This window comes from Haemorhous mexicanus, chromosome 27, assembly GCF_027477595.1.
Source record: "Haemorhous mexicanus isolate bHaeMex1 chromosome 27, bHaeMex1.pri, whole genome shotgun sequence".
NCBI lineage: Eukaryota > Metazoa > Chordata > Aves > Passeriformes > Fringillidae > Haemorhous > Haemorhous mexicanus.
The window spans coordinates 122,755-150,379 of record NC_082367.1 but is presented as its reverse complement, the minus strand read 5'-3'; the positions used below and the strand labels follow the sequence as shown (position 1 = coordinate 150,379).

The window sequence follows — 27,625 nt, the reverse complement described above, 5'->3', positions numbered from 1 at the left end:
GTTTGCATTCTCCATTTCAGGGGAAGCTCCTGCCTTCTTTAGCAGGCACCTGTCTTATCCAAACCGAGACACCAACTGACCTCTCCATAAATTCTCTGAGGGTGAATTCCCTGTATTATCACGGAAGAAAACACAAAACAGCCCTCTTTTTGACTCTACTCCTGGTGAATTACATCCACAATCTGAGATGGTCCTTGCTGAATCCTGGTGAGACACAGCAGACTATGATTTCATCCCTGTGGAGGATAGATGTGGTCTCCAAAGAATTCCCGCTGAGGAGTGAGTAAGGACATCCCTCAGTGAAGATATGAAGAGGATAAAAACTACAGAGGAATGGGGATTGACTGATGGTGTGAGAATAGGAATGCAAAGCCAGCAACGGGAGCACATTTGCTCCTAGACAGGAAAACTGACAGCCCTGGGAATAAATTCCTCTGGCCCCACTTACTCATGGATGTGCTCAGCTACTCCCCACACTGAACTCCTTGTGTTGTTGCTCACAGTCATCCCACTCAGGAGCCACTGAAGCTGGAAATACATTCCTTTAAAGCAAAAAGAATGGACTGTCCTTGTCCTTCGATCTTGACTTTGCAGGGGATCTCACAAAACCCACAGACAAATATGAGCATAGGACTTCACAAAAATGACTGTACTTTTTCTTAAATAGAATCCAAGACAGAACATCAAATTTCTCCCACTGCACCTTGATTATATACAAGAGACTGGGTCCAGATAAGAAAGCTAGCAGGCACAAACACATCAGCGAGCTTTTACTAGAACATCTTTCAAAAATACTACTGACAGCTAGAAATCAGTCAGAAATTATTTTTGCTTGCTGTGAGATCATGACAGGAACAGCGAATCATCAATAAATAAATAAACAAATGAGAACCCTAACCCTACAATAAATTGTTATTCTACAGTGAGAAAGACCCAGATCTCTACATCACTTTAAGCAGCATTATCTTCATGTCTTGGTTTGGATAAGACAGGTGCCTGCTAAAGAAGGCAGGAGCTTCCCCTGAAATGGAGAATGCAAACCCTCCCCACCCCTCCAAATTGCTATGAATTTTAAATTAAGGGGCTCTCAGGCAACAAAAAAAAAAAAAATACAGGAGCAGGAAATAACAGTCCTTTAATAGGGAAGGGGGGAAAAACATAAAATGATAAAATAAAAACAATGCAGTACACTAAAATGACAGAGTCAGAACTCAACCTGACACCCTGTTGGTCAGGGTGTTGGCAGCAGTCCAGTTGGAAAAGTGGCTGCAGTCCTCCTGAGGTGCCAGGTGTGGTTCTGTTGGAGCAGGGGGCCCTGTAGAAGAAGGGTGATTCTTCCTCCGCAGATCCGTGGAAGTAGAAGCAGCTGCTGTTCCTCTGGTGAATCCAGTGGAGAAGCTGTGCTGGTGTGTCAGAATCTCCTGATTATATCTGGATAGCAATGCTCGGCTCCTCCCTCTGGGCGGAGCATCTCACAATGGGATATTACAGTTCTTATCAGCCATGCAGTGACATTCAATAGCCTCTTATCACGGGATGCCCCCTGCTGAGGGAGGAGTGATTGTGATCTCTCAGGGAGAGAGATAAGGGGAAATTGCCCACTTAACACCTAGACAACTGCCATACAGATGGTAATAGAATACATCCTGCCTTGCAATCCAGAACACTTCATCATGAAAAAATGGATTTGATCAAATTTTAAGACATACCATCTCATGCAATAATGGAAAACAGATTTCATGGCATATTTTCTTCTGGGTTACTTCAATTACTCTCAGAATCTCAGAAGCTATTCCAAACTCAAAGTTTTGCTTTATGTTTTGCTTTGGTTTGGTTTATTTTATTTATTATTTCAATTATCCCTGGCCAAAATAATCCCTGATCTCAGTCCACTGCATACAGTTGCCTAAGAAAAAGGACTGACTTCCACCTGCAAGACCAACAAAGGGAAGGTTCTAACACAGTAACATCCAGTACTGAAGGCACAAAACCCATTCAAGTCAGTTTCAAGATCAAGCTAAAACCAGCAAATTCAAATTAAAATCTCCCAGGCCAGATTCTCAAGATCAAAACCATTAATTTTAAAAGTTGAAAGCAGTCAGGGCCTCCTCCCATGAGGTACTGAGTGACCCTTAACACCAGTCAAAGTTACCAAGAATTGAAAGAGGTATGAAGCCTCCAGGACTGGGGCCTCCAACAGGATACAGCTCCCAGAGATCAGTTAAATGTGGGCTCAGGGATCACTCCTCTAGTGGATTCCAGTAAACACTAGTTGGAATTTACTCAGCAGTTTTCAGGACCAGGTTCCTAGATCCAGAAATACCTGCTGTCCTAGCAAAGAGAACAAGGGACACATATGCTTTGGCTGCTAACTGCTGACACTCACACTCAGGACAGAGGAAGACCCACATCTTCCTTTCATAGCCTCTTTGCCATTTCATAAATTTTTAAAGGGGAATAAACACTTTTTCACATAATAACATGCTCCTGGCACTGTTTTTACTCTGTCACAAGGTTAAGTGCATAAACAGCAGTCACTTCAGATATAACACTGAATTTAAACTTGTCTTCTCCTGGTCCAACACAATCACATCCTTCTGCATTTTCATTGCCCAATATCCACGTCTTGGATTATCCTAGGAAAAGCAAGTTTCATGTTACTCAGCTGGAAGGAAAAAGCCAGAAAAGGATTATTAAAGACACTGAACTCACTTCATTAAATGACAAAGAACTACTGGCTTTTTAAAGTAATAACAGAGAATGAGGGACAGCTTTGTGGGCTCTGCAGAGCAGAGCTCCAAGTTAACCAGTGGATAAATTGCCATGTTGGGAACATAAAACCATTCTGGAAGCCGACATCTGAAAGGCAGACATAGCAGGGGCTTCAAAGGGGGTGAATTTGCAAGAGACCAGGTTGCCAGTGACACCAAGGCACAAAAAGTGCAACTTGACAACCCAAGGTCTTTGTTCAGCTGAGTTATCAACTGTGGGTCTTGCTGCCTTTCTGATTTCATGATAGATTTTAGACTTTAGGGAGGAACTTGGAGAAAAATGATCTGAGGGTGCTCTAAGGACTCAGAAGTCAGAAAACACATAAACTGTTCATCTCATGTCTTGCACGCCCCAAGACTTGATATTCTAGAGCAGCCAATACTGGCCATGTTTCAGCATGATGAGAGATGCAGATCCTGCTCAGAATGAGGACAAAGGATTCTCACTGTCTCCTGCAGGAATGTCGGAAGGATCAAATGTGCCCTGCTCTGTCTGCAGGGAAAAGCAGAGCAAGGAATTCTCCGCTCCCCTCCCGGTGGGTTTCTGCCCTTAGTCATGGAAGAGGGATGTTGTGGGGCAAGATTTGAGTGAACGCTAACACATCACTTCGGAAGGAGTTCTAGAATTGGTTCCATCACACGAAGCTGCCCAATGCCAATACCAGAAAACCTCCACCCGACACCGGCGGGCTCTTGCTGCCCTCTCCCGGGATACGACCGGCGGAGGCACCGCCCGGTTCGCCCGGAGCCCGAGCCACCGCGGCAAAAATAGCGCGGAGGCTTTGAAGTGTCCCTGTCGCCAGGAGCTGGATTTACGGCGTGCAGCAGCGCCTGCCCAACCACAGCCAGGGATTCAGCCCATGGGTGGTATTCCCTAACAGAGCAAAGGGCTTACCCGTGACGGAGGATGCCGAAATTCCAACCGGCTCTCGGGATGCCGAAAATACCAACCACTTCTCAGGCTCACTCGTCTCTGCTCTGTCGGTATGAGGGGGTTCATCTTCTCCAGGAATCGCCACCCTCGCTGTCGAAGGCCTGCGGAAGTAAACAAGAGAAGAGGATCACACCGTACCCAATCCAACCCCGCGTCTCGGGCTGATGATCCCAAGGATGGATCTTCTATCTGTATGAAGAGGCAGTTTGGCTGGGATTAGAAGCTTCTGATGCAGCTGCTGCCCCATTGAGTGGAGGGGAGCCATGATGTCTCATGAACCTTTTTTTTTTTTTTTTGTCTACAACAAAAAAAAACCCACAAGTTTTTGGCCTTTCAGCATTGTCAAAAACTGTCCAACTTTGTAAACCCTGTGCCATCTCTGACAGCAGTGGTGCCTTGAAGAGATGACCAAAGTGCTTGTCACAGGATGGAGCTGTGTCAGGGGAGCGTTAGGTTGGATAGCAGAAAAAGGTTCTTCCCCCAGATGGTGCTGGGACACTGAGCAGGCTCCCCAGGCAATGGTCATAACTGCAAGGCTGCCAGAGCTCCAGGAGCGTTTGGACAATGCTCTCAGGCACAGGGTAGAATTGTTCGAATGTCCTGTGCAGGGCTAAGTGTTGATCTCGATGATCCCGATGTGTCCCTCCCAATGCAGCATATTCTATGACATTTTTCGTGATATCTGAATCTCCTGTCTCAGCTTAAGGCCATTTCCTCTTGCCCTCTCACTGCAGGCATTGTAGAAGAGACCGCTCCCCACCTCACTCCAGTCTCCCCTCAGGCAGCTGCAGTTGCCCCAAAGGCTCCCTAGGTTGCCTCAAACCCCCCCTACCCCCGGCTCCCTCCCGCGGCTGTCGCTCCTCCTGCCGCCAGGGGGCGATGCGGCGGCAGGGGCGCCGCTCTCTCCGCCCGCCGGGGCCGCGGAGGAGGCGGCGGGGCCAGCCCGGGCGGCGGCGGGAGGGACCGGGGGAGGGACCGAGGGAGCGGGTCACCGGGGGTGGGACGGAAGGAGGGGCGGCGGCGGGGCCGGGCCGGGCCGGGCCGGGCCGAGCCGGGCCGGGCCGGGCCGGGAAGTGGAACGTGCGGCCCCGCTGAAGCCGCTGCGGGGCCTCCGGGAACAGCATGGCCGCCAGCCTGTGGATGGGGGACGTGAGTGTCCGGCCGGGACCGCGCGGCTTTGTGCGGGGGGCGGCGGGGTTACGGGAGCACGCGGCCGGGCCGGGGGGGCGCGGGAGGCACTGACCGGCTGATACCGTCACTGACCTGCACCCGCACAATGACTGACACTCTCCCACCGACCGACTGACACCCTCTCATTGACGGACACTCTCGCATTCACTGACGCTCTCACACCAATGGATGTCGTCACTCTGGCACCGTCACACTGACTGTCTGACACCATTACAGCAACTGACAGCCTTACTCTGACTGACTAACACTCTCACTCTAACACCCACACAACAACCGACAGACTGATATCCTCACAGTTCTGACACCCTCACTCTGACACCTCACACCAGCTGACCCCTCTCCCTGACCGACTGACCCCTTCACACCACTGACACAACCTCACAGCCCCTCACACATTCAGACACACCTGAACTCCCCAAGTGACCCTCACGTCATACACTCCTGTGCATGCTGACATGCTCACACAGGCTGGCGCACACACTCACACATAAACCCCAGCTTGACAGGCACATTTGTGAGCAGTTACACACACACACCCCAGAGTAACCCTCATTGCCTGACTGCAGCCAGGTCACAGTGAGACTTACATCGGTGTCCCTGGTGGTCAGACACATACATGGGCACCAAAAAGTCTCACACTTCCATACTCTTAAGAGGCAGTTACTCCCATACTCACAGCGTGTACACTTGCATGCTTCGAGGATTTGTCTGCTGTTTTACCTGCTCAGCTGCTATAGGCACTTACATGCTTACACTGTGCAAGGCATTTACACACAGACATGGCTTTGCTGCTAATTGTGCTCACTCTTGTAGGCACATTTGTATGCACCTTTCCAAGATTATCCCTCACAACCTGCCCCTTACATGCACACCCATGGGTGCACTTACACCCTCATAGGGATTTTGACTCTCCTACATGCATGCCCATCTTTCTTCAGCCCCTTTCTTGCAGCTCACACCAGCACAGTCCTGCTTGCATGTAGTGTTCCTCATCTCTCACATGTGTGTGTACACACAGCTCAACACATCTCTGAGAATCCCACTGGGTACTTCTCTCCCACTCGCACACTCAGCACACCCAGTTTGCCACGGTATCAGGGTGTCATCCTCTACCTGCCTCTGCTCATGCATGGAGACTCTGTGGAGTCTGTTCTCCCTTTTCCCCAAAGAGAGGGTTGTCTGCCACCTCTCTATGATAAAGCCCATCTTGTTTTTCATCACTACTCTCACAAGCAGGCTGTGGCTCTTTGAGCCATACATATCCAAGCAACTGGTTGTGTTTACAAATACAGCTTTCCTGTACACACGCACACCCAGGATCACTCATGGCACATCTGTGCAGAGTGGTGCTGCCTCTGCTCCTGCAACAAGTCAGTTCTGCTTCACACTCACCTCCATAGGGCATTTGCTGCCTTTGACATGTGCAAGTGCAGTATGGTCACCTTCTTTCACATACTGCACAATCTGTCACACACACAAGTGGTGGAGCCACCTGGTACCTGACAGATATGCAAATACTTGAGGGCTGTAGGTTACCGTGAGCCACCTGTCTTACACAGGTAAATACATGGAGCTATATATATTATATACATATATTTTTCAGCTCCATGTTACTTGTCACACACACTGCCCCCCATTCTAATTTTGGTTAGTTCCCTCCTCAAGTTTCTGTTATACACAGAGGTGCCCTGTTCACTCAGGCTCTTTGTAGTATATTTGATCCAAATTCCCACACCATTTCCTACTTGTCAGTACCTTACACCATGCAGACACTTGCTCTCCAGCATGTTTACATGCACTCTTACCTGCACAGTGCTGTCCTTCCCTGTGACATGAACAGGGTCAGTGCTCCCATGGGCAGGACAAAGCATAGAGCTGCTGTGGGATGTGATTCCAGGGCTTCCCCTGAGTGTTGCCCTGGTATAACAGGGGTTGTGCGAGGCAGACACAGCTCTGCAGACCCCTACCGCAGCTCCACAGGGCAGTGTCACCTGCCATATGCCACCCGGGGTTGTGCCACACTGTCTATCCACAGTGCTGGCCCAGCCTTCGCTTGTACCTGGAGAAGTAGCCTGCCACCTTCTCCCCTGCTCCCTGTAGCAAATGCTCAGTTTGTTGCTGTATGTTTTTGAGTGGCTTTTGTCCTTCTGTGAAGCTCCCTTGTTCTCTGAAATTCATACTGTCTCTTGGGTTCCACTTTGCAGACTGTTGAGCCTGGTTCATGCATGCCTGCTGGTTTTGAGTGGCATCGACCCTCTTAAATGAGTCTTCTTTTTGAAGTGTAAGGGTAAAATCCTTCTCAATAATGTTTTAATGCTTAGAGGGACATTGACACATATATTCTCTTTTTTGTAGATGCCCTAATCTAACTTTCTTTCTTCTTTTGCTTTTCTAGCTGGAGCCCTATATGGATGAAAACTTTGTTTCAAGAGCATTTGCCACAATGGGAGAGCTTGTACTGAGTGTAAAAATCATTCGAAACAGGTTGACAGGGTAACTGTTTCTGTTTGTTCTCCAAGTGCATTTGGACTGAAGCCTCGCTGTGGTCTTTCCATATCAGAGTGAATTTTCCCTTTGAGTTTCTCACCATTGCTGCCACCAATATGTGAATATTGATGGGAGCAATGGAGAGGGCACTGCTGGCTCTTCAGCCTCCCCTCAACAAACACAGTTTGGCCCGCATTCTGCAGTGCTCTGGCACTCAGTCAGAGCAGTGTATGTATCATTCCATCCCTCTGAGAATTACACCTCCCCAGGCTACTCTGTAGTGCAGCTATGTGATGCTGCCAGAGGTGGGAAGTCGGACTTAGAGCAATAAAAGAACCGTTAGAGTGCATTTGAAATAAAATGAATGATTTATGCAGAATAAAGTAGTTTCATTCTTATTCATTATTCTTTCAAGCGTTGTAATTTCAGTTTTCAGTAGTTTAAACTTGGGCAGGCAAATTGATGGTCAATGAAAGTAGGAAGTAAACTGTAAGCTAAACCGTTTTCTATGTGCTTATGTTGACCTGACTTATGGTAAGTAGGGGCTATCCAGCTTCTTCTTCCAGCTTGAGATCCAGCTTCTCTTTGGTAGCTAATATTTATACAGAAAGTAGCTCTTCTGTTTACTGCAACTATAGCAAATTTCTTACCAGTTATCTAAAATACAGCTTTCTTCATCAAATGTGTTTTAAGTTTATAACTTTTGTCTCTTCTCTTCTGTGTTGTATGTTCAGAATTCCCGCAGGCTATTGCTTTGTAGAATTTGCAGATCTAGCTACTGCAGAGAAATGCTTACACAAAATCAATGGAAAACCACTTCCTGGTGCTACACCGGTAAGTAAATGGGATCAGCCAGTTGAGAACCAAAACTTGGAAGGGACAGATAGTGTAGAATGTGTATTTTTAATGATTACAGATAATTCAATTGTTAGCAAACTGGGATTCATCTTTGCTCTAGAATTGAAGTTATGACTATAAAACTGCTAATGTTCTTGCTCAGAAAATTGTTGAGAAAAACCACCAATTTCTTTGTGACTGTCTGGATAAAATTCAGGTGTAGAAGTGTTGTGGGGTGTGATGATTTTTGTAACCATTGCTGCTGTTACCAAAGTTAGACTAATCAGAAACCTGAGAAGAACAAGGAAGAAATTAGACTGAGTATAGTGTATGTCTGCCACAATTCTTCCATGTCTCTCCTTTTGTATAATCATGGAGTCACAAAGTGTTTTGGGTTGGAAGGGACATTAAAGCTTATCACGTTTCATCCCCTGTCATGGGTAGGGACACCTTCCACTAGACCAAGTTGCTCTAAACCCCATCCAACCAGGCTTTGAACACTTTGGGGGATGAGGCAACCTGAGAATTTAGCTGTGTGTGTAGTGTAGATGATGAACTTGCAGGTTTACACTGTCTTTTGAGTAACGTTGATTGGCAAGAGAAACATGACTTTTAATCTTGCATTGTTCTTGGCCCTTAGCAAACAGAAGTTACTCAAACCTCTTTACAGTGGAGAACAAGACAGAGTATTGAATAATTGCAGTGCATAACTAACATGTCTTCTACATAAAAGCTGGGTAGTTAGGGAGAAGAGGAGGAATAGGCAGAGAGGCTAATTTTAGGACGTTGACTCAAATATGTGGTAGATTAAAATATGACGGCTGACACAGCTGTCTGTTGTACCCACAGGAGTTGGCTGCAGTAAGCTGGGGTGACTGATCCATAAAGCAGCTCTAGAATCACCTCACTTATGGTGTGATATACAAAATAAATGGATTCCTATTTCAGAGTAGTTAATACCCGGAGTAGGAGACTGGGAAGTTCAGATTGAGCTATTTAATCAACATTCCTGAGAGGGTGACGTGCCCTGTTAAAAGAAGTCGATGAGAGGCCTGGAGATATCTGTTTCACATGTTTGCTCATGATTAAGGCAAGCTGATCTTCCTGGATGCCTTCTATAGTCACTGGAGAGACAAAGAGAGCAAGGAGTAAGATAATAATGGAAGTTTAATTTTGGGAATACCCATCTTTATTCACAGTTTTGTTCAGAACACAGTGTTGTGTGGAGGGATGATTTGCATAACACATGGAGAGAACTACAGATGTCAGGCAGAGATCCAAAGCAGCTCAAATCAATCCACTCAGCAGGCAACTGCCCAGCTCATCCTTTGCATTTAGAGAATTTTGTTTACAGAAAACTTGAGTGTGGCTCATGCTTTTATTTATTTTTAAATACTGAATCAGTCAAAGGAATAACAGAGAGCCATGATGCTGGTGGTGTTTCTCTTTTCCAATTGGTGTTCCCAGTTCCCATCTGAGTGGAAGTACGCTCAGGTGTCTTGTTGATTTTATACCCAGAATATTGCAGTGAAGAGCAAGATCCTCCCCCCAAAAAGATCTAAGTGCTTCAAAGTGGAATCTAAATTTTGTGTTAGCTTGTAAATAATCCACAGAAAGTTGTTTAGTACTGTGCTCCAGAGAATGCAAGCGTGCAAGGAACACAATTATAGCCTAGAGTTAAGCCTGTGTTCTATTTCCCAATACGTATTTACCTGTTTTTAAGGGAAGGAAATCCATCATACAAGGGCTCTTCACTGTACTGAACAAGTACCCTGATCTCTAGGGCATTTCTGATTGTGATCCGAAATCCTGATTTTAGGATCTGAAATCCTGATCCTGAGATTAGCCCCTGATCTCTAAGAGCTGATTCAAAGATCTTGGTCTCCTTAGATCTTGGTCTAAACTTAGATGTAAGTTGGGTAAAAGTTGCTAAAAGTCTGGTAGGTGGGGGACAGAGAGTTCCAGATGTGCCAGAGGGCACAAATCTGGGCTGCTGGGAAAATTGTTTCAAAAATAAATTCAGATGCAAAATTTAAAGAGGGCTTCAATGTCCAGTGTAGTTCTTTCAGAAACCTTTAATTTTGAATCTTACTAAATGTCCAGAGCCAAGTATTTTGCCACACTTCCAGACTCAGGTTGATTCCATTTTCTAGTGTGTTGGATTCTGGTCTGCCAGTGTTTGTGTTAAATCACAAAAGTCCAGTAATGGTACTGTCATTTCATTTTAAGACCTTAAAATTGGAAGAAATTTAACATTTGCTATTACTACCTCTGTTTACATTTTTATTTTCATTATTATATGTGTACTGATGCTAAATAAAAATGTTCTTGTTACCTTAACTGGCTGACATGAAGGCACTGAACATGTGTCAGCATTAAGTTCTATGAAATAAGCTTATTGTATTTTTCCCTAATTGCTTGAATTCACATGACAACATTTGAATGTATGGATTCATTTTTGCCTTGTTTCAGGCGAAGCGATTTAAATTGAATTATGCAACATATGGCAAACAGCCTGATAACAGGTAACTGCTCAATATTTAAACATTAAGTTTTCCTGCTTAATGTCTCTCTATTAATTGCCTTGCAAAAAGTATTCAAAATATGTAAACCCAAAGTTCATTACTGCCGGTCTTTAGTAGAAGAAGAGAGCTTAGACTGCCAGTTTTGTGTTTTCCCCTGTGTGTGGCACAGCAAATTTATCCAGTGTCCTTTAAGGTATTTAAACTTTGTAGCATCAAAGTATGAAATATATATGTTATAATTTAAGATCTATGTATTATAATTTAATTTCTATGTATTGCAAATAGCATATCTATAAATGAGATATTTTTTCTTGCCGTTTTAGAAATCAGAAATTTCCTGTGAATAAAAAGCATGGAAATAATCTTTAAATAAAAAGCAGTATTAATTTGGTTGGTTGTGCTGCTTCAATTAACTTGAAAAAGCAGTGTCAATCAAAATTTTAGTTAAGCAGCTTAACTAGTGGCACTTTAAATTCTCCATTAAATGGTCTTTTAGTATCACCCTTCTCTGAGTTCAAATATTTAGGCTAAATGGTAACTGTCACTACTGCACTACTCACTCAGCATGTCCCTTTTTTATTTTCTTTTTTTTTTTTTTTTTTTTTGTATGATTGTATTTAAGATGTTTTCTTTTGATTTCTTTAGTCCAGAGTATTCCCTTTTTGTGGGAGACCTGACTCCTGACGTGGATGATGGGATGCTATATGAATTTTTTGTTAAAGTTTATCCGTCATGTAGAGGTGGAAAAGTTGTTTTGGACCAGGCAGGAGTATCCAAGTAAGTTGTCTTTTATTCACTTTTTTTTTTTACTTCATATGTGGCAACAGGAAAAATAGAATACAGCAAGGGGAAAAAAAATTCTTTTGGCTTAGATTTTAGTAATCTTAAAACATAATGGGTTTGGCCATTTAGTCTGCAGTTTGCTTGAGTTTTGATAGTCACCATGGGTATTGTCACTCCTCTGTCAGTGTGAGGCCCTTTGTGTGTTATTGCACTTCTTAAAATGCTGAAAAATATCTTAAGTAATCTTAAGTAACACTCTCTTCCTAGACTATTGGGTGGAATTGTGCTTTACAAACGTTAGGCTATTGAGTGTATATTCCTGTGAGAGCTGTATGGGTTTTCTTTCAAATAGGGTAGGGCACACAAAGCTATGATTCACTGTTAGGTTCTCAGTCGCTGCCTTGTATGTCTTTCCTGAAAATATCTTGCTAAAAACAGGTATCAAAAGGTTGGATTTCTTAATGTAATTAAAACATTTTCTAAATAGCATCAAAATAAGCTGTATTTTCCAGAGAAGGAGCAGTTGGTGAGCATCCTTGTTTTCAAAGCAGAGCATGGCTTCAGTAAAGCAAAATTTTGTGATATAACACCTCTGAGAATGTTGGAATAAGATATAGGCTATGGCTATAAGTCCCTCCACCTTCTCATACGTGGTTTCTTAGTCTTAGACAGGTTGGTTTGAAAGAATCTCTGGAGGTCTCTGGTCCAGCTCCTAACAGGACTGCAGCCAGCGCTAGATCGTATCATCCATGGATTGTGTAGCTTGGAAAACCTCCCAGGATGGAGTTAATTCAATCTAGCTGGGCAGTGTCTTCCAGAGCTGCACTCAGCCCCAGTCATGAAGTTCCTCTTCATGTGCATCTTGAACCTCCTGCAGAGCTGCTCAGTCTCTCTGGCTGTTGGGTCCTCATGCTGTCATTGCCACCTCCCCTGGGTGGTGGCAAACCCTCCACTGCTGGGTTTGGCTCTGTGTGCCTTCTGCTCCTCCTCAGTGTAAACCCCAGAGTTCCTATTGTGCTGCACCTGCTTCAGTCTCTGTCTATAGAACAGGTGTTGGTGCTGCAGGTTGGGCTATTAGTTGGGTTTTGGGAACTATGCATAGGTGCAGACCTCAAGGAAAGGTAGCTGCTGGGTAGCGTCCCAAGATGTGGTAGCTTGGGAAGTGGGGGAGGAGCAGGGACTTGGAGTCCTGTTTCTGGGAAGAGCAAAGTTGTCTCCCCTGGCAGTGCCTGAGTGTTGTTGCCAGGGGCTTTGTTGGGACTTGTGCAATTGCTCAAAGCTGAGGCATCTGCAGGTGTCAGTGTGATGTGAGAGAGGAGCTTAGGGCTTGTGGACATGCCCAGTGAAGCCCTGGCCCTTCCGGGCCCTTCCGGCCAGGGCTGGTGTATCAGGAAGGCCTCCTCCCAGCACCTCTTGTCCAGACAGGAGAGGAGCTTGGAGCATGGTGCTGTGGTGCTGTGCCTACTTCTCTGCTTTCTGCTGAGGGTACAGGTGCTGGGGCTTTTCCAGACTTCAGGCGCAGGACAGAAGGTCTCCAGGGAGGTCCTGGCCAGGAAGAAATTATTTCTTTCCTCACCAGTGGTTTAGCCATTGGTGTGGAAAAGCTAAATGTATGGAAGAGTTGGAAGAATCAGTGTCTGGAAGCCTTGGAAGAATCACTGTCTCCCTTGCAGCACCCAGCATCTATTCCTGTACACTGCATCCATCTCTATCTGCCTCTATTTTGGAACTGCCAGTCTTCCCAGTTTCTCTTACACACTCCTGGTCCCATCTGAAAAGCTGGAGGAGTCTTTTGGCAGGTTAGAAACTTAGTTGGGTTTGTGTGTGAACACCTTAAACGGATTTAGAAGTTGACTTGCCCTGGATTAATTTGCCATAGTCCTTTGGCAGAGGGCAAGTTAAATGAACATGGGTCGGTGTAGAGTTTTGCTTGTGTTTAATAATCTAGTTTATATGTAGATAAGTCTAAGCTTTGATCTGGTCTTTTTGTGAGGAGGATCCATCCATACTTGTGTATATATATATATATATATATATCTTGTGTGTGGAGCTTGTTGTGCAAGGTACTGCATTTTCTGGGGCGTGAACTGCTCTGAAATAGCTGCCAGTGGGGACCTCCCATGAGTAGTAGGTGATGCTGCTTTCAAAATAGGACATAACCTGGTGTTTAGCAGTTCCCACAGAATAGATAATGTACTGTAAATTTACACCCTTGGTTACGGCTTGTTCTTTTCCCCAGGTAGACAAGCCCTTCCCTCCCAAACTTCTTCCTTTGCTTAGATGGATTCCTCTTACCCTCCCACATCTGTCTTTGATCTTTCTGCTGCATTAGGCAGCCCATCCCATGATGGGATCCTGGCACTGCCCTCTTGGATGCTGTTGCATTGCTTCTGACCCACTACAGCATCAAAATCCCACACAAAGGACTGTTGGGGTTGGAGGGAGTTGGAGTTTTCTGTCTGGCTGATGTGCAATGCTGCCACATCAGAGTATAGGCTTGTTGCAGAGTCCAGGGGTTCTGGATTGATGTAACAGTCTTTTCCAGACAGGTCTTAAAAGCTCTTGGAGATCTATATCACACCCGAGATAGATCAGCCACCTCAGATGGCATAAAATTAGCAGGATGGCTTCTGTGGCAGTGTTGGAAACAGAAAAGTTTTAATAAAAGGCAAAATAACAAAGCTCTTTACAGAGAAAATCCAAACCAGGTGCAAGAGGCTCTTGCTCCTGGTAAAACACCCCACAAAAGCGATTAGTTCCTTTGTTGTCTTCTTTTTCTAGTGAATTGCTTAGGCGGGACTTTTTGGCTTCTGTCCAATTGGCTATCCTTGAGTTTGAGGTGAAGTCCCCCAGGTCCTATGAGGTGTATTTTTACCTAATTGAGAATTGGGCTTTTTTCTTTTTCAAGGAGACAAAGGATAATTTTGTCACTCTGTCAACACGGGACACATTCCTACACTGGATGGGCTGTCCCCGTTCCAGCTGTGCTTTTGAGATTATCAGTATCCTCACAGCAGAGATTTGGGGCTTCACCATGTGTCAGTTTACACATTTCACCATGGCTTGTGTCAGCTTACTTCCAGTTCCCCAGAATCCACTGGCACAAGAACTACTTTACATTGACAAGCCCTTGAAAGTACTGCCAGAGCTTGGACGTGTGGCTTCAGGAATTCTGGAAAAGCAACTGGAAGGCAGAATAATTTCATCTTTCCAAAGAGCAGGGACAACGACCCTAATGAACCTTTTTGTTCACTGTGTTTCCCAAACCAAATCAGACTTCACTGTAACTAATTTTAATAATGTGGCATTTCTCTTTGGGGCTGGTTTTATGTGAGTTTTTCTGTGTCTCTGCAGAGGTTACGGATTTGTGAAATTCACGGATGAACTGGAACAGAAGAGAGCACTGACAGAGTGTCAGGGAGCTGTGGGGTTGGGGTCTAAACCTGTACGCTTGAGTGTGGCTATACCAAAAGCGTGAGTAGAAAAACAGCTGGGCATTTATATGAAAAATCACAACTGATTTTAAATGCCTTTTAGTGCTTTGGATACATGTCCTGGGTGTCTCCATCACAAAATGAAAGAATACCCATGAATATGGGGAGTATCAGAATGCCCAGGGGTTCAAAGCAATTATAACATTAGCTCAAGACTAAGCAGTTTATACTGTTTTGAATTGTATATATTATTAAATCCATACACATCTGCACACACTGTAGTTAAATATGATTGTTTTTAAAATGTATGTTGCTTTGCATTAAATTGAAATAGTTTAAATCTTCTTAATGATGTCTGGATAGCAAAGCTCAGCTACCTTGCTAATTCTATTATGATGTCTACTACATATAAGAATTTTGGGGCAGGGATTAACTTTTTTTTCTGTGTTTGTTCAGAACCTGATACAATGAGATCCTGGTCTGACTTGGGGCTCGTAGCACTAGGGTAATACAAATCATAGTAATTGCTCCCTATTTGAATAATATTTAGATTTTCAGTGACCTCATAAGGCTTGGGGGGGAAAAGGAAGAGAAAAGCAGAAAAAATGGGTGCATTGTGGTGAGAAGATTGATGTTTCCTTCTTCCTGCTTCTCACTAATTTCATATGTGTGACATATTTTCATTTCCAAACAATATTTGTCATCTCATTATTTCAAATCTTGATAGTTAGGTGGAGTGGTGTTCCTTGGGAATGCTGCCACTTCATAAAGTGACAAGGAATAGGAATTTTAGTCAGTTCTCGGTGTATTTAAGTTTTTTTTTTTGATAACTAGTAGTTTGTCTTTCATGAACTTTCTCAAGTCTGTGCATTGAAGATCACCCAGTTCATAGAGAAAGGGGACGAGTCCTTACTTAGGTTTTTGTATGACAGTGGCAGAAGGGAAAGTTTTTTCCATTCTTACAAAAGAAAACTTTTTTCCATGCTTTTTCCAGGTTTTTTCCAGGCTTTAAGTCTATAACTCTTCATGTAAATCAGGACTCAGTACTTTCTCTCAGAAAGCTGCAGATCACTTAACTTCATCCTCTTTACCAGACAGAAGAAGGGACTCCAGTATCTGGATTGTGGTTCAGGATTGTTCTAAACTGAAGCTCATAGTCCTGAACTCTTCCCTTCCCAAAGCCAGGAAGTGATATCCAATTAGCTCATAAAGAGTGAAAGTCATGTTTATTAATGAAGAGGAATATGAATACAGGAAAGGGTATTACATTTAAACCACTTCTTTATGCAAATAATAAATATTGCTGCAGTAAATAGTGAATATATTTTAAAGATTGAAATTTGCATGTTAGACTAAGCCTTGTCTGTTTACCACATTGTATCTTAAGCTATTTCACTGCTTTTTTCATACTTGTTCTGCACTATTTTATTGTAATTTTAAAAAATGGTTTATTGCTATTATATTGCTATTTTATCCTGCTTTATTTTTTCAAGTAATCGTGTGAAACCAATGGAGTACAATCAGATGTACAACTATAATTACAACCAGTATTATCAACAGTATCACAACTACTACGCTCAGTGGGGGTACGACCAGAACACGGGCAGTTACAGCTACAGCTACCCCCAGTATGGCTACACGCAGAGCACCATGCAGGTAGGGCAGCACAGAAACACCACAGAGCTTGAAAGGTGGGATGGGAACATCTCATCTTCAGCTCTGAGAATCACAGAATGTCCTGAGCTGGAAAGGACCCACAGGAATCATTGAGTCCAGCTCCTGGCCCTGCCCGGGACACCCCAACAATCCCACCCTGTGCCTGAGAGCATTGTTCAAATGCTCCCAGAGCTGAGGCAGCCTTGGGACCATGACCATTCCCTGGAGAGTCTGTTCAATGCCCAAGCTCCTTCTGGGGGAAGAATCTTTTCCGGATATCCAGCCTGACCTCCCCTGACACAGCTTCAGCCATTCCCTCAGGTCCATGGTCATGGAGAGCAGAAATTGGAGCTGTCCCTCAGGAGGAGCTGCAGACCCTAATGAGCTCTGTCCTCAGTCTGCTCTGCTCCAAACTGAACACACCAAGAGATCTTAGTATATGCCTCATAATAATGAAGTCTTAATATTGCTACTATTTAGTGTTTAGCCCCTGGTGTGTCCTGTTGCCTTATGGAGAGTATATTGCTGAGGTAAAAAAAAAGTCTGGAGGACACAAAGGGTGTCTCAGTACAGTTGTAATCATAGAAGAGTACAGGTACAGGCAGTGCTCAGAGTGCCTTTGGGATCCTTCATAAACTTTGTTATAAAGGATAGAACACATCAGAACAGTCACCCCACTTCAACCCTGGGATTTCAAAAACTGCTTCTGATAGAAGTTTAGTGTAGGATCTTGCCCATGGAGTGCTAGGAATGGAATACAGGCTTATGTGTGAAGAATTCTGTTGTAATAGCTCTAGTAGAAAAGTCAGTCTCTGACAGTACTAATCAACAAGCGATGCTTACAAAAGAAAAGATAATTATCCACTGTCCTAAGGGCTTTGTTTTTCCTTGTAGACATATGAAGAAGTTGGTGAGGATGCATTGGAAGGTATGTTTCTCAATTTGAAGTTGTCTGTATGTTCTGCACTGCTTGGAGATAGACTTTCTCATATTGGCCCTAATTTCAATTTATAATATACCTATATCTTCAAGTAAATCTGAGAAAATTTGTGGGTCACTATCGCCTAGAACAGTTGCATCCTGGTTTTACTGTTGCTCGTCCTGTTCTGAACCTGGTGAGGACTGAAACTGTTTGACTTTCCCAGCACTGAGATTTTAATCTTCTGTAGTACTGAAATTGTTATCCTTTTTTACTAGGGTTTCTTTTCTGATATGCTACCAAGAAAAAAGTAGATATTCTAGTTTTCTATAAAATCCTGACATTTAGAGCCCAGAATACTTCATTGTGCTTTTAGTTTACAAGTAAAAGGGAGTAATATTAGTCACACTGATAAAATATTTCAAGCAGTTGTTGCTTGAAATGAGTCACTTAACCAGATTGGGGGTTTAGATACCTGTACAAGTAGCTTTTATTTATTGATGCAAGAAACTATCATTTCATGCCAGCCATTCCAGATTTCTGTCTTGAGTGCAATATGCACTATGCAGTTACTCTATTCTTAAAAAAACCAAAATATTAAAAATTACATAGTAACAGATCTTCAGGATCCACAGGTATGCGTGATGATGTGTGTGGAAGCTGTTAAAAGCATTCTAGGAGAGCTTTCCTTTTGCTGAACCAAACATACCAGGACTAGAATTGGGATATCTTGGGATATTTCTTTTCCTGGTTGATTAAATGAAAGATTCCTACCTTTGTAGGAAACTGAATTAATGTATTGTCACTGTATCATTCCTTTTCCTTAAATCTCTTCTCCTGTAATGTGTTACAACATAATGTAGCTGAAACCAAACATAGAGTCCTGAAATGGTTTGAGTGGGAAGGAACTTTTAAAGCCATCTTTATCCACCCACTGCCATGGCCTGCGACACCTTTCACTTGACCAGGTCACTCCAAGCCCTGTCCAACCTGGCCTTGGACACTTAAAGAAATGGGTCAACCACAGCTTCCCTGGGCAACCTGTGCCAGGGCCTCACCTCCCTCACAGAGAAGTTACATGTTTACAAACATTTTGTTCCTGATGTGTTTTAGAGTCTTTCCAATCATTCAGCTTTGTACTGAGAGTCATTCACTGACCTTTGTGATTGTGCTACTCTGATAACCTGAGCTTTGGGTTGCTGGTGTTGTCAGGTGAACTTTACACCCTACAGGGGTTTGGGGAGTCCATTACTGTGCATTCGGAGCAGCAGGATTGGACCTGCACGCTTGTTGTCCAGCTCCAAAATGCTTTCCGAACATTTGTTCCACATGTCAAATAGGGCTATGCTCACCATGATGCTGTGGTGCCACTGACACTCCCTTCATTCCTAACCGTGACTCCAGCTTTGAACTGCTGGAGGCTTTGTCATATGAGCTCTGATGACTGCTTGCAGCAGCACAGGATGCTTCCTTCCTTCCTTCCATCCATCCATCCATCCATCCATCCATCCATCCATCCATCCATCCATCCATCCATCCATCATTTGTGACCTCACAGTGGAGGGAGCAGAAGGGAATGTGTGCCCTGCCTCTGTTTCTGCCCTTTCCATCAGGGCAAGCCCCTTCTGGCAATGCAGGTGGCTACACTGGGCTGTGAGGTGCAGGTGTGTGTTCCCTCCACTGGCTGTCCTGTGGGGCAATCACTGTTGTCAAAAGGGACATGTTTGGATGTAGTTATTCCTTATCTCATTGCAGAGAAATTGAGTAGGACTGATCGGGTCAGTTTATGATTGGGCAAGTGCTGGGAATGTTTGGTGACTGACAGAATCACAGAATACTTGGGGTTGGAAGGACCTCTGGAGATCATCCAGTCCAATTCCCTACTAATGCAGGCATACCTAGAGTATGAGACACAGGAACACATCCAGGTGGGTTTGGAAAGTCTCAAGAGGGAGACTCCACACACTCCTGGGAAGCTGTTCCAGTGCTCTGCCACCCTCCATGAAAGGAATTTCTTCTTCATGTTGAAATGGTTGCTCCTTGTCCTGTCACTGGGCACCACTGAACAGAGTCTGGCACTATCCTCTGACACCTGCCCTGGAGATATTGAGACTCCTCCCATGTTTGTTTTAATATACCAACTTGTTTACAGGGTGGTTTTTATTCTGAACACCTTTGATGTGTGACATATTTGTCTGTCTTTCCATCCATAGATCCCACACCTCAGTTAGATGTCTGTGAAGCAAACAAGCAGTTTATGGAACAGAGTGAAGAGCTCTATGATGCCTTGATGGACTGTCATTGGCAGCCTTTGGACACTGTCTCATCAGAGATCCCAGCCATGTTATAGCCTCATTGCTGAGGTGTGGTGTCTGTGAGACATCCTCCCAGTGCGCTCCAGACTGTTGCAGTGCCCCTGGATCCTGCAGTTGTGGAGGAGTGGCCCTTTCCCCACCGAGGTCAGGTACTCGGAATACAGGAGGACTGTGGCCTTTCCTGTAGAGAACAAGTATTGTAGGAGAATCACGGTAACCTTTAGTCATGGTGAAAATTAGAACTGCGACAGTTTTATTCCTTTTGTCTTGAAATGAACTCTTAATACTTACTGGGAATTGTAATTTATAAACTTTCAACAAGATGGCACAGGAGAGAGACTCTACTCCATCATACAATAAAAAAGTTGGTCTTTTAAGTAAAATTGCCCTTTGCAATTTGGTTCCTGCCCATCTTTCTGCTTTGCTTGCCCATTCAACTGTCTTAAGTCATTTGACCCAACACTCATGAATGTGTTATTTCAAAAAAGGATCATTGTTAGATACCACTAAAATGTCTCAAAATCTTTCCAGTGACTGGGTAAGGTTGCTGTAACTTGAGCATGGGATAAAAGCTTATGATATGGTTAGCTTAAGCTGTGATCTTGAGCTTGCAAGTTTGATATTCTTAAGCAATCAACCCAAAGAGCACTTTGGAGAGCAAAGGCAGAAAGGAGTGTTATAAAGCTTTTACCTGGTGGTATCTTGCACACCTGGCCTGCTTCTCCACCTGTATATGAGGAAATGATTCCCCATGAACCAGCAGTTTAAAACACTTTTTCCAGCAACCATATTTAAATGTTATTTTGTGTATCGTGCCTTTTTTTTTTTTTTTTGTGGACACACCTTGGTGGTCTCGTTGAGATTACGAGATTTTGTAGTGTCTTCCACTGTCCAGTCAGAGTGAAACTGAAGATGTTACAGCAAAAACGGGTCAGAGCAATTGCCTTGTTATATTGTGCAGCAAATGGTTGTTAACCTGGAAAGCAGTTTTCTGCTGGATGTTGTATAAGCTGGAGGGACAAGCAATATATTTAAGCTGATATGTTGCATTAGAGGTGAAAGTGAAAATAATAGCACTTATATACATGTTATAAGCCCATTTTCAGGCTTTTGTGCCTTAAACTCTTGAAGAAATAGGAACAGAGAAACTACCTGTAATAAATGTCTATCCAAGGAATAGTTTGGTAACTGAAACTGCTACTGCAGAGCATTTTGTTGCCTCCCTGCCCATGTTGATGCAGAGATTTACCATAAAATTTAAATACTTTGATAAAGTTACTTCTACTACACCGTTGTTTGTGTCCATAATTATGACCTATTTGTCAGTCTGTGGTCTTTTTTATCAACTGGAAGTGGGATGTGAGGGGAATGGTGATGTGACTGGAGTTAGGTTATTCCTAATGAGTGACTAGAGGAACTAGAGGACTGCTGGATTCCTGCCTTCTCACCTGCTGTGAATTTTCCTCTTGCTGTGCCCCTGACTGTGCTGCTGTCTCACCTTCAGCTGCTCTGAATGTAAGGAATGTTTCCTGTGTATGCCAGGAGTTTTGGAAGGAGAAGAAGTGGAAGAGAGCAGAGACTTATCCTCTGATGTGGTCACTCAGCTCAAGACACCTCTCTTCTTGGGAAGTTCAGCAGAGTGGCATTGCAGAAATTATGTAAAGAAGGGCATTTAAAACACTTCCTAGATCATTCTGTTACTGTGCTGCCCTGTGTGCCTGCCCTTCTCCTATTTTGGAGTTGTCTTTTCCTACCCCCCATGAAATTTGGCTTTTACAATGTGGCCATCCCATTTTCCTCCAGGAGGTGAAGCCACATTTATTTATCGATATAAATTTATTCTGCTGTTCTCATCTGCCCAGCATTGCTGTCTGTGGAGTATTCCCTAATGCCTGGATAAACTATATCTAAACAAGTCTGTCTCTAGAGGATAGAGGAGCAGTTTGTCAGGGATCAGACAGCAACCCTGTGGGAAAATCCTTCTGCTCTCTGCTTTTGTTTTGTGGTGGAAAGAAAAATGGTAAATATTAATCCAGCCCATACTAACCCCTAATTCCTGGGAGAGCTGGACATATACAGACCCTTGTGTGGAATAATTTGGGAGTGCAGAAGCCAGCAGAGATGACCTGCTGACTCCTGTTTACTGGTGCTGCAGAGCTTAAAATAGCTTTTGTTTCAGGAGAGAGGTTGATGCAAGGCTCTGGGCCTCATTCCCTGGAAGTATGAGCCAGGCTTTTGGGGTTGTTCGGGAGAATCTCAGCCAAGGTTGCTTGGAGCTATTAAACCTCTGCATTGTTTGGGTTTGTTTTGGTTTTTTTTTTAACATCACTTACTCATCTTAATGTTTGTTTTCAGCTCCCGGCCATTATTGCTTTGTCTTATATAGTCTTATAGATAAGGAGAGACTTATATATGGAGCTACAAAACAGCCACCTCCTGGGATTGTAAGGTTTGCCAGTTAAATAGAGTGTGGGATTTTGTTTTTGCTGGATGGCTACAGGAAAAGCCCAGATTAATTACCATTTAGTGTCACACAGGATGACAGACAAGGACTCCATGTATAAAGGTAAATTCTGCTTTTATCTCTATGTGCTAAAAGCAAGAAGTCCAAGGCAGATGATATCACAGCTCCTGAAAATTGCATCCATATCGGCAACAGAGATCAAGAAGCACTCTGCCCTTCAGCAGGCAGGGTTTATAGCAATTCCAAAAACAATTCAAATATTCTTATTGTGTTCCTTGATGAAAATAAGATCATCCAATTTAGATGAAAGTGTAGGGACTCCAATTCTCATTTGAGTTACACAGACTAGGAATGTTCAGCAGAGCTGGAGGAACATGGGTGTTTTAGGGCACAGAGGAGCGATTTCCAAAGGCTGAGCTCTGAGGCTGCAGGGAGGGCTCTTGCCATTAGTCTGTGTTTAATTAAAAGCTTGACCCACCTCCAAAGGGATGAGGAGTCTGGAAGCATTTCTTTAGCAAATGATAAGAGGGCTGAAAGGGGCTGACAGTGATTTTTTCTTTTCCATGTGAGTCTGACTAGAGAAAATTCCTGTTACTTGGATCAGTTTCTGGAGACAGGTTCGTATCCCACATACTGAGACATACACAACACCCTTAGGAATTTCTCTAAATCTTTTTTGAGGAACAGAAATAAATATTTGACTCTAATCTTCCTGTACTGGCTATCTCATTACTGCTTGTTGATCTTCAGTTTTTGCTAAACAAGATCTGAGAGAAATTTTTACATTCCTGCCTTGCTATCTCTTGGTGATCTTATAAAGCTTACTGGATACAACCATTTCTGGATTTAACTTGGGATTTGCTTAACCATCAAACTAATTCAGTGGCAGGATGGGGTGTGAATTTGAAATGCAGTAACAGGAACTGATAGAGCTGCTTCAGGAAATGTCACTGACAGAGCTCACTTTCCTTTTTTCCTGGTTAGAGCATTTTTTCAGAAAATATCTCAATTTTTTTTCTTCCTTAGGAGTTATTCCAAGTCAAAAGTTTTTTTTCCAAGCGCAGCCAGTTTTTTAAGTAGGTGTTTGGGGTCCTGCTCAGCACACACTCATTTTTCCCAGTCACATGGTGGGATTCTTGGGGTGTTCTGTGCAGTTCTGTTGGATTTGATGATCCATGTGAGTCCCTTCCAAATCAGGATGTCGCATGATTCTATCATTCAAAGATCATGCTGACTCTGCTGTAAAATTTCCAGGGAAAAAGTAATGGTGGATGACAAAGTTGGTAGAGATTGAGAGCTGACCATGGCCAAGATATGCCTCAGCCCCTTGATGTGTCCCCGGGAGCCATAGGCACAACAATCCACCTGGATCACTAACACACACCTGCTTTTCCTTACTGAGAGTTTTCACCTCTCTGTGCATTGTCTGCTCGCATCTGTCAGGTGCTGGGAACTGCAGCATCTTCCAGCATGTGCTCTCTGTCCTGTGCTGTGGAAGAGGCTGGTGTCATCAGGGCTTTGCTGACCATGGACGTGCAGTGGGATTTTTCTCTGCCCCTCTTGGATCTCCATCCATCTTGTCACAGCAGGCTGAGGTCTGCTGGGCATCCAGTACTTTTCATTGTTGCTCTTTGGAGGTTCTCCCAGTTCACCATTTGGAAGAGTCTCTTCCTAAGCAGTCTTTGCCAAGGTTTGAATTTCTGGGGAAGGTTGATGTTTTTCCTACAGTAATCTCCCAGGCTTTACTCTGCCCTAGGATTTGACATGATTTTTGGGCTCACGTTATATCAGTGGCTGTGCCAAGGAAACTCCAGGGATTGCCTTGTGACTTGGCAGAGCAGCTGTGAGATCTATGTAGGAGAAGAATGGGAGCAGCTTGTGGCTTGTCCCTGACAGTTTTGGCAAGGGCTGCCTTGGGGAGGGTTTGGCCACACAAAGTTTGGAGCTTGTTCCCAGACTTGGCCTTTGTCCTGATTTGAGAGGAAGTGAGTTTTTTGGGATGCTGTGGTCAAACTAATAGGTGCTCAGATTTGAATATTGGCACCTGATGTGGCCACTGAGGGCATGGATACTCCTCTGAGAACACAGCAGGGTTAAAAGCTGAGAACTGCCAGGGGGAAGCTCTCTTGGGTTCCGGTCTGTGAAAGAGGTCAGACATTGCCCGGGCTGGGCAGGGGAGGGCATGGCCGGGTGAGCTAGGGCCTTGGACCAAGAAGGGAGGTGAAGGCTCCTGCAGGATAGAAGGGTGGAGAAGGTGCCCGGCTGTGTGGGAGTTCTGGACAGGCAGAGCCTGAGATTTTAACCCTTTTCTTGGATGATAGAAACCTTACAAGTGCTGATCCTCCCAGAGCTGAATGAGGAGAGAGAGATGGAATAGCAGAAAATGGGCAAGTGTGATTCAAGTTTGTGCAAGTCAAAGATGTCTGAGAGAAGTTGAGAAGAATACTAGGTGGGAGGAGATGATGGAGTGGCCTTCGGCTGGACTTTTCTTGTATAGCCATGGACAGAACCATTTTTCCTGTGACACAGAGACTGCATTTAGGGGGAGGCAATGGCTTGGAGCCAAGAGAGTGCAGTGATGTGATGTGAAGAACTGACATGAACAGAGAGAACGGGTGAGGAGAGTGGTTGGTGCCCTCGATCTTCAGTAGAGAAGAAGATCTCTGTTCTTGAGACCCCTCGGCCCCAGGGGGTGAAATCTGGGGGGGACAGGTGTCCTGAAAATGAGAGACTGTGCTCTTTTTAGAACTGAGCAAAGCACCCTAGAAAAGAAAACCCTAGAAGCAGCTCTGGTCCATGTGCAGTGGTGAGAGCACTGGACATGGAAGGAAGATGTCACGATGGCAAATGTTCTCTGGGCGGTGCCACGTGTGACATGAAAACACAAGAGGTTTCAACTGTGTTTCCAGGGGAAGCCTATGGTACAAGAGAGACTCCTCTCTCCTTGATGAACTGAGAATTGATTATCTGAAGGGTAGTGATGAACTGAGAATTGGTGATCTGAAGAGTGGTAACTGAATTGAGAACCCAAGGTTTTGTTCTACTGTGATGTATTGGAAATTTAGTGGGGGGAGGAGGAATGTTAGAAAGTTTTCATTCTGAGTTTTGTGTGTGTTTCTTTTTACATATAGTTGTAGGTTAATAAAGTTTCTTTCCTTTTATTCCTAAGTTGGAGCCTGCTTTGCTCTATTTCTGATCACATCTCACAGGAGACTCCAGAGAGAATGTATTTTCATAGGGGCACTGGCATTGCCAGTGTCAAACCATGACAACCTTAAATGACTGAGGGTTTATTTTGTTGCTGATTTGCCATGTTTGATAGAATTACCAGCTCAAAAGGTCATACTGAACACTGGGAATTTTTTCATCTGTTCATTTGCTCAGAACAGATTGAAACATGACCATCCTTTTTGCCCTTTCTCCAGGACTTGGGCAGGAAGCACTCTCAGGCATTTCCAGCTGATTTCCCACTATGGCTGTGCCTTCAGCGTCAGCACCAGCAGCTGTTCCAACACTTCCTTCCGGCCCATTGACAGGTGCTGCCATTTTAGATACTTTCCACGAATTATGAATCATGAACCAGGAGCCTTACAGAGGTATTGTGCTGGCAAACAGACTTCTGTTTCCAAGAACCTTTCCTTCTATTCCCCGAGGGTGGAGTGTTCCCCCCACCCCATTCCAAAAGGGAGGAAGGAGAAGGGGAAATGCAGCTGCTGTTTTCAGCTTTTCAAAGAGTAACCCCTGGTGTGGACCTTGCATGGAGAAGGAGAGAGAAATTGTACTGCTACCACCCGAACTGGAGAGTCATTTAGGTGGGGTGGGGGTGTGCAGCTGCTCCCAGTGCTAGTGGGGGTTGTGAATCATGGGATCATGAAATAGTTTGGGTTGGGAGAGGACTGAAAGCTCATCTCATTCCACCCGCTGCCATGGGCAGGATCACCTGCCACTAGAGCAGATTGTTCGGGAGTCTCGTTTATCCTTTGGGATGGGGTGGAGTGGGAGGCCGGAAGGGGGAAAGGCAGGAACGATGGTTGGGACAGTAGGCAGCGCGACCTACAACTCCCAGAAGCCTCTGCGGGAGAGCCTGGCATCAGCAGCCAATCGGAACCCGCGCTGCCCCGGTATAAAAGATGGCCGCGGGGGCATTTCCGCCTTTTTCAGCCATGGCGGCCAGCCGGGGAGGTCTCGCGGCGGCCATCGGGGACTATCCACCGCCATCCGTCGTCTCTGGGGCTCTCCCGCCGCTCGGCTCCGCCGCATCGGCGCCCTGTGGGCATCGCGTCCGGTGGCTGCGCTTCAGCGCGCTTCGAAGGCTGCGAAGGGTAGCGCGGCCATGCCCCCGCCTTCCTCCTCAGGCCGGGGCCGGCCCCGGGTGAGTGAGAGACCTCCGAGGCTGAGCTAATGCCCTGTCCCGGGACAGGCGGCCGCGGGTGGAAGAGCCGCCCGGCCCTATCGAAGCTGCGTCTGTCGGTGCTGTGGTAGATGCGGTCAAAAAGGAGCCAAGAGCAAAGGGATTTTCCTCGACGGTCGCCGCTCAGTTAAAGCCTTCGTAACTGTCCGGCAACACTTCGGGAAAGTACATGGCCCGCCATGGGCCGGCGGGGGTTTACCAGTGCTGGAGGGAGGCGGCTACCGCAAATCCCTGCCCCTGGGGTCCAAACTGATGCCCGGCGTGGGGGGAGGGGAAGGAGTGTATCCCGTCTTACTGTAGTTTTATTTTAACTTACTTTCCTTGCAATTTAATTAAAGCCCAAGACTCTCTTCTTCCCCAGCAGCATCCTGGCGCAGAAAGTGATCCCGGGACAGCTAGTGACAGCCTCAGCTTCGGGCAAGTGAGATGGGTGATCCTGGTTCTGGAGTCCTCTTTTGAGAGGTTGAGAATTGGTTGGTTTTGTTGCCTCCCTGGACCATAGCAGGAACCATCAGCGTTTCCTGCCGCTCTGCTATTGGACAATGCCAGCATGTGCTGTTCCGAGGCTGTGCATCCTCCGCAGGGCTTGTCCTTGGGGCTGGTCCTTAGTACTTAGTGCTTGCTCCATGCAGACGATGTATGAGTGGGTTTAGGGCAATTCCTCTCTCTGCTGCCCACTAGAGGCAGAACTGCGTGTCAGCCCTGATCCCAGTGCTAGTCAGTCTGTCACAGACTTTACGGGATAAACTCTGTTAACCTGCATGTTAATCCAAGAGCTGTGGCTCCATGCAGTAGCTGCAGGTCTCCAACAGCATGCCAGAGCAATGGGAAGGTCTTTGACTGCTGGGCCTCTTCTGCCTGTGACTGTCACTCACCCCTCCAATACATTTTTGGGAAT

General features: G+C 44.9%; 1 protein-coding gene, 1 long non-coding RNA gene and 2 other non-coding genes across 7 annotated transcripts; 3 read left to right on the top strand and 1 right to left on the bottom strand.

Moving 5' to 3' along the window:
* Nucleotides 1-1,117: 1,117 nt before the first annotated feature.
* On the bottom strand, nt 1,118-5,095 carry LOC132338915 (uncharacterized). The gene is made up of 3 exons (XR_009489563.1): nt 4,969-5,095; nt 3,667-3,806; nt 1,118-2,636 (listed from the first exon to the last, which is right to left on the bottom strand). It is a non-coding gene; the product is annotated as an uncharacterized LOC132338915 (long non-coding RNA).
* Nucleotides 4,715-27,624, top strand: TRNAU1AP (tRNA selenocysteine 1 associated protein 1). 4 transcript variants are annotated; one of them, XR_009489561.1, is made up of 12 exons: nt 4,717-4,854; nt 7,101-7,177; nt 7,292-7,389; nt 8,118-8,217; nt 10,693-10,745; nt 11,391-11,522; nt 14,883-15,002; nt 16,456-16,618; nt 17,513-17,546; nt 19,751-20,001; nt 25,742-25,912; nt 27,089-27,624. XR_009489561.1 is itself a non-coding variant. In XM_059868866.1 (9 exons), the coding sequence occupies exons 1-9, from the start codon at nt 4,828-4,830 to the stop codon at nt 19,885-19,887; spliced, it is 864 nt and encodes a 287-aa protein (XP_059724849.1). In that variant the 5' UTR covers nt 4,715-4,827; the 3' UTR covers nt 19,888-21,139. The 4 variants fall into 4 exon arrangements, 1 of the variants encoding a protein (XP_059724849.1); XR_009489562.1 differs by having other exon boundaries at nt 7,101-7,183; XR_009489560.1 differs by lacking the exon at nt 7,101-7,177 and having other exon boundaries at nt 4,715-4,854.
* LOC132338938 (small nucleolar RNA SNORA16B/SNORA16A family) lies at nt 26,758-26,900 on the top strand. The gene has a single exon (XR_009489571.1). It is a non-coding gene; the product is annotated as a small nucleolar RNA SNORA16B/SNORA16A family (small nucleolar RNA).
* Nucleotides 27,485-27,615, top strand: LOC132338939 (small nucleolar RNA SNORA44). Its single transcript, XR_009489572.1, has one exon. It is a non-coding gene; the product is annotated as a small nucleolar RNA SNORA44 (small nucleolar RNA).
* Nucleotide 27,625: the final 1 nt, after the last annotated feature.

Excerpts from the sequence above, each read along its gene's own strand:
- TRNAU1AP (XM_059868866.1), top strand. The coding sequence starts at position 4,828 with ATGGCCGCCAGCCTGTGGATGGGGGAC. Across the intron at positions 8,218-10,692 it reads CACTTCCTGGTGCTACACCG|GCGAAGCGATTTAAATTGAA; the intron begins GTAAGTAAATGG and ends GCCTTGTTTCAG. Across the intron at positions 10,746-11,390 it reads GGCAAACAGCCTGATAACAG|TCCAGAGTATTCCCTTTTTG; the intron begins GTAACTGCTCAA and ends TGATTTCTTTAG.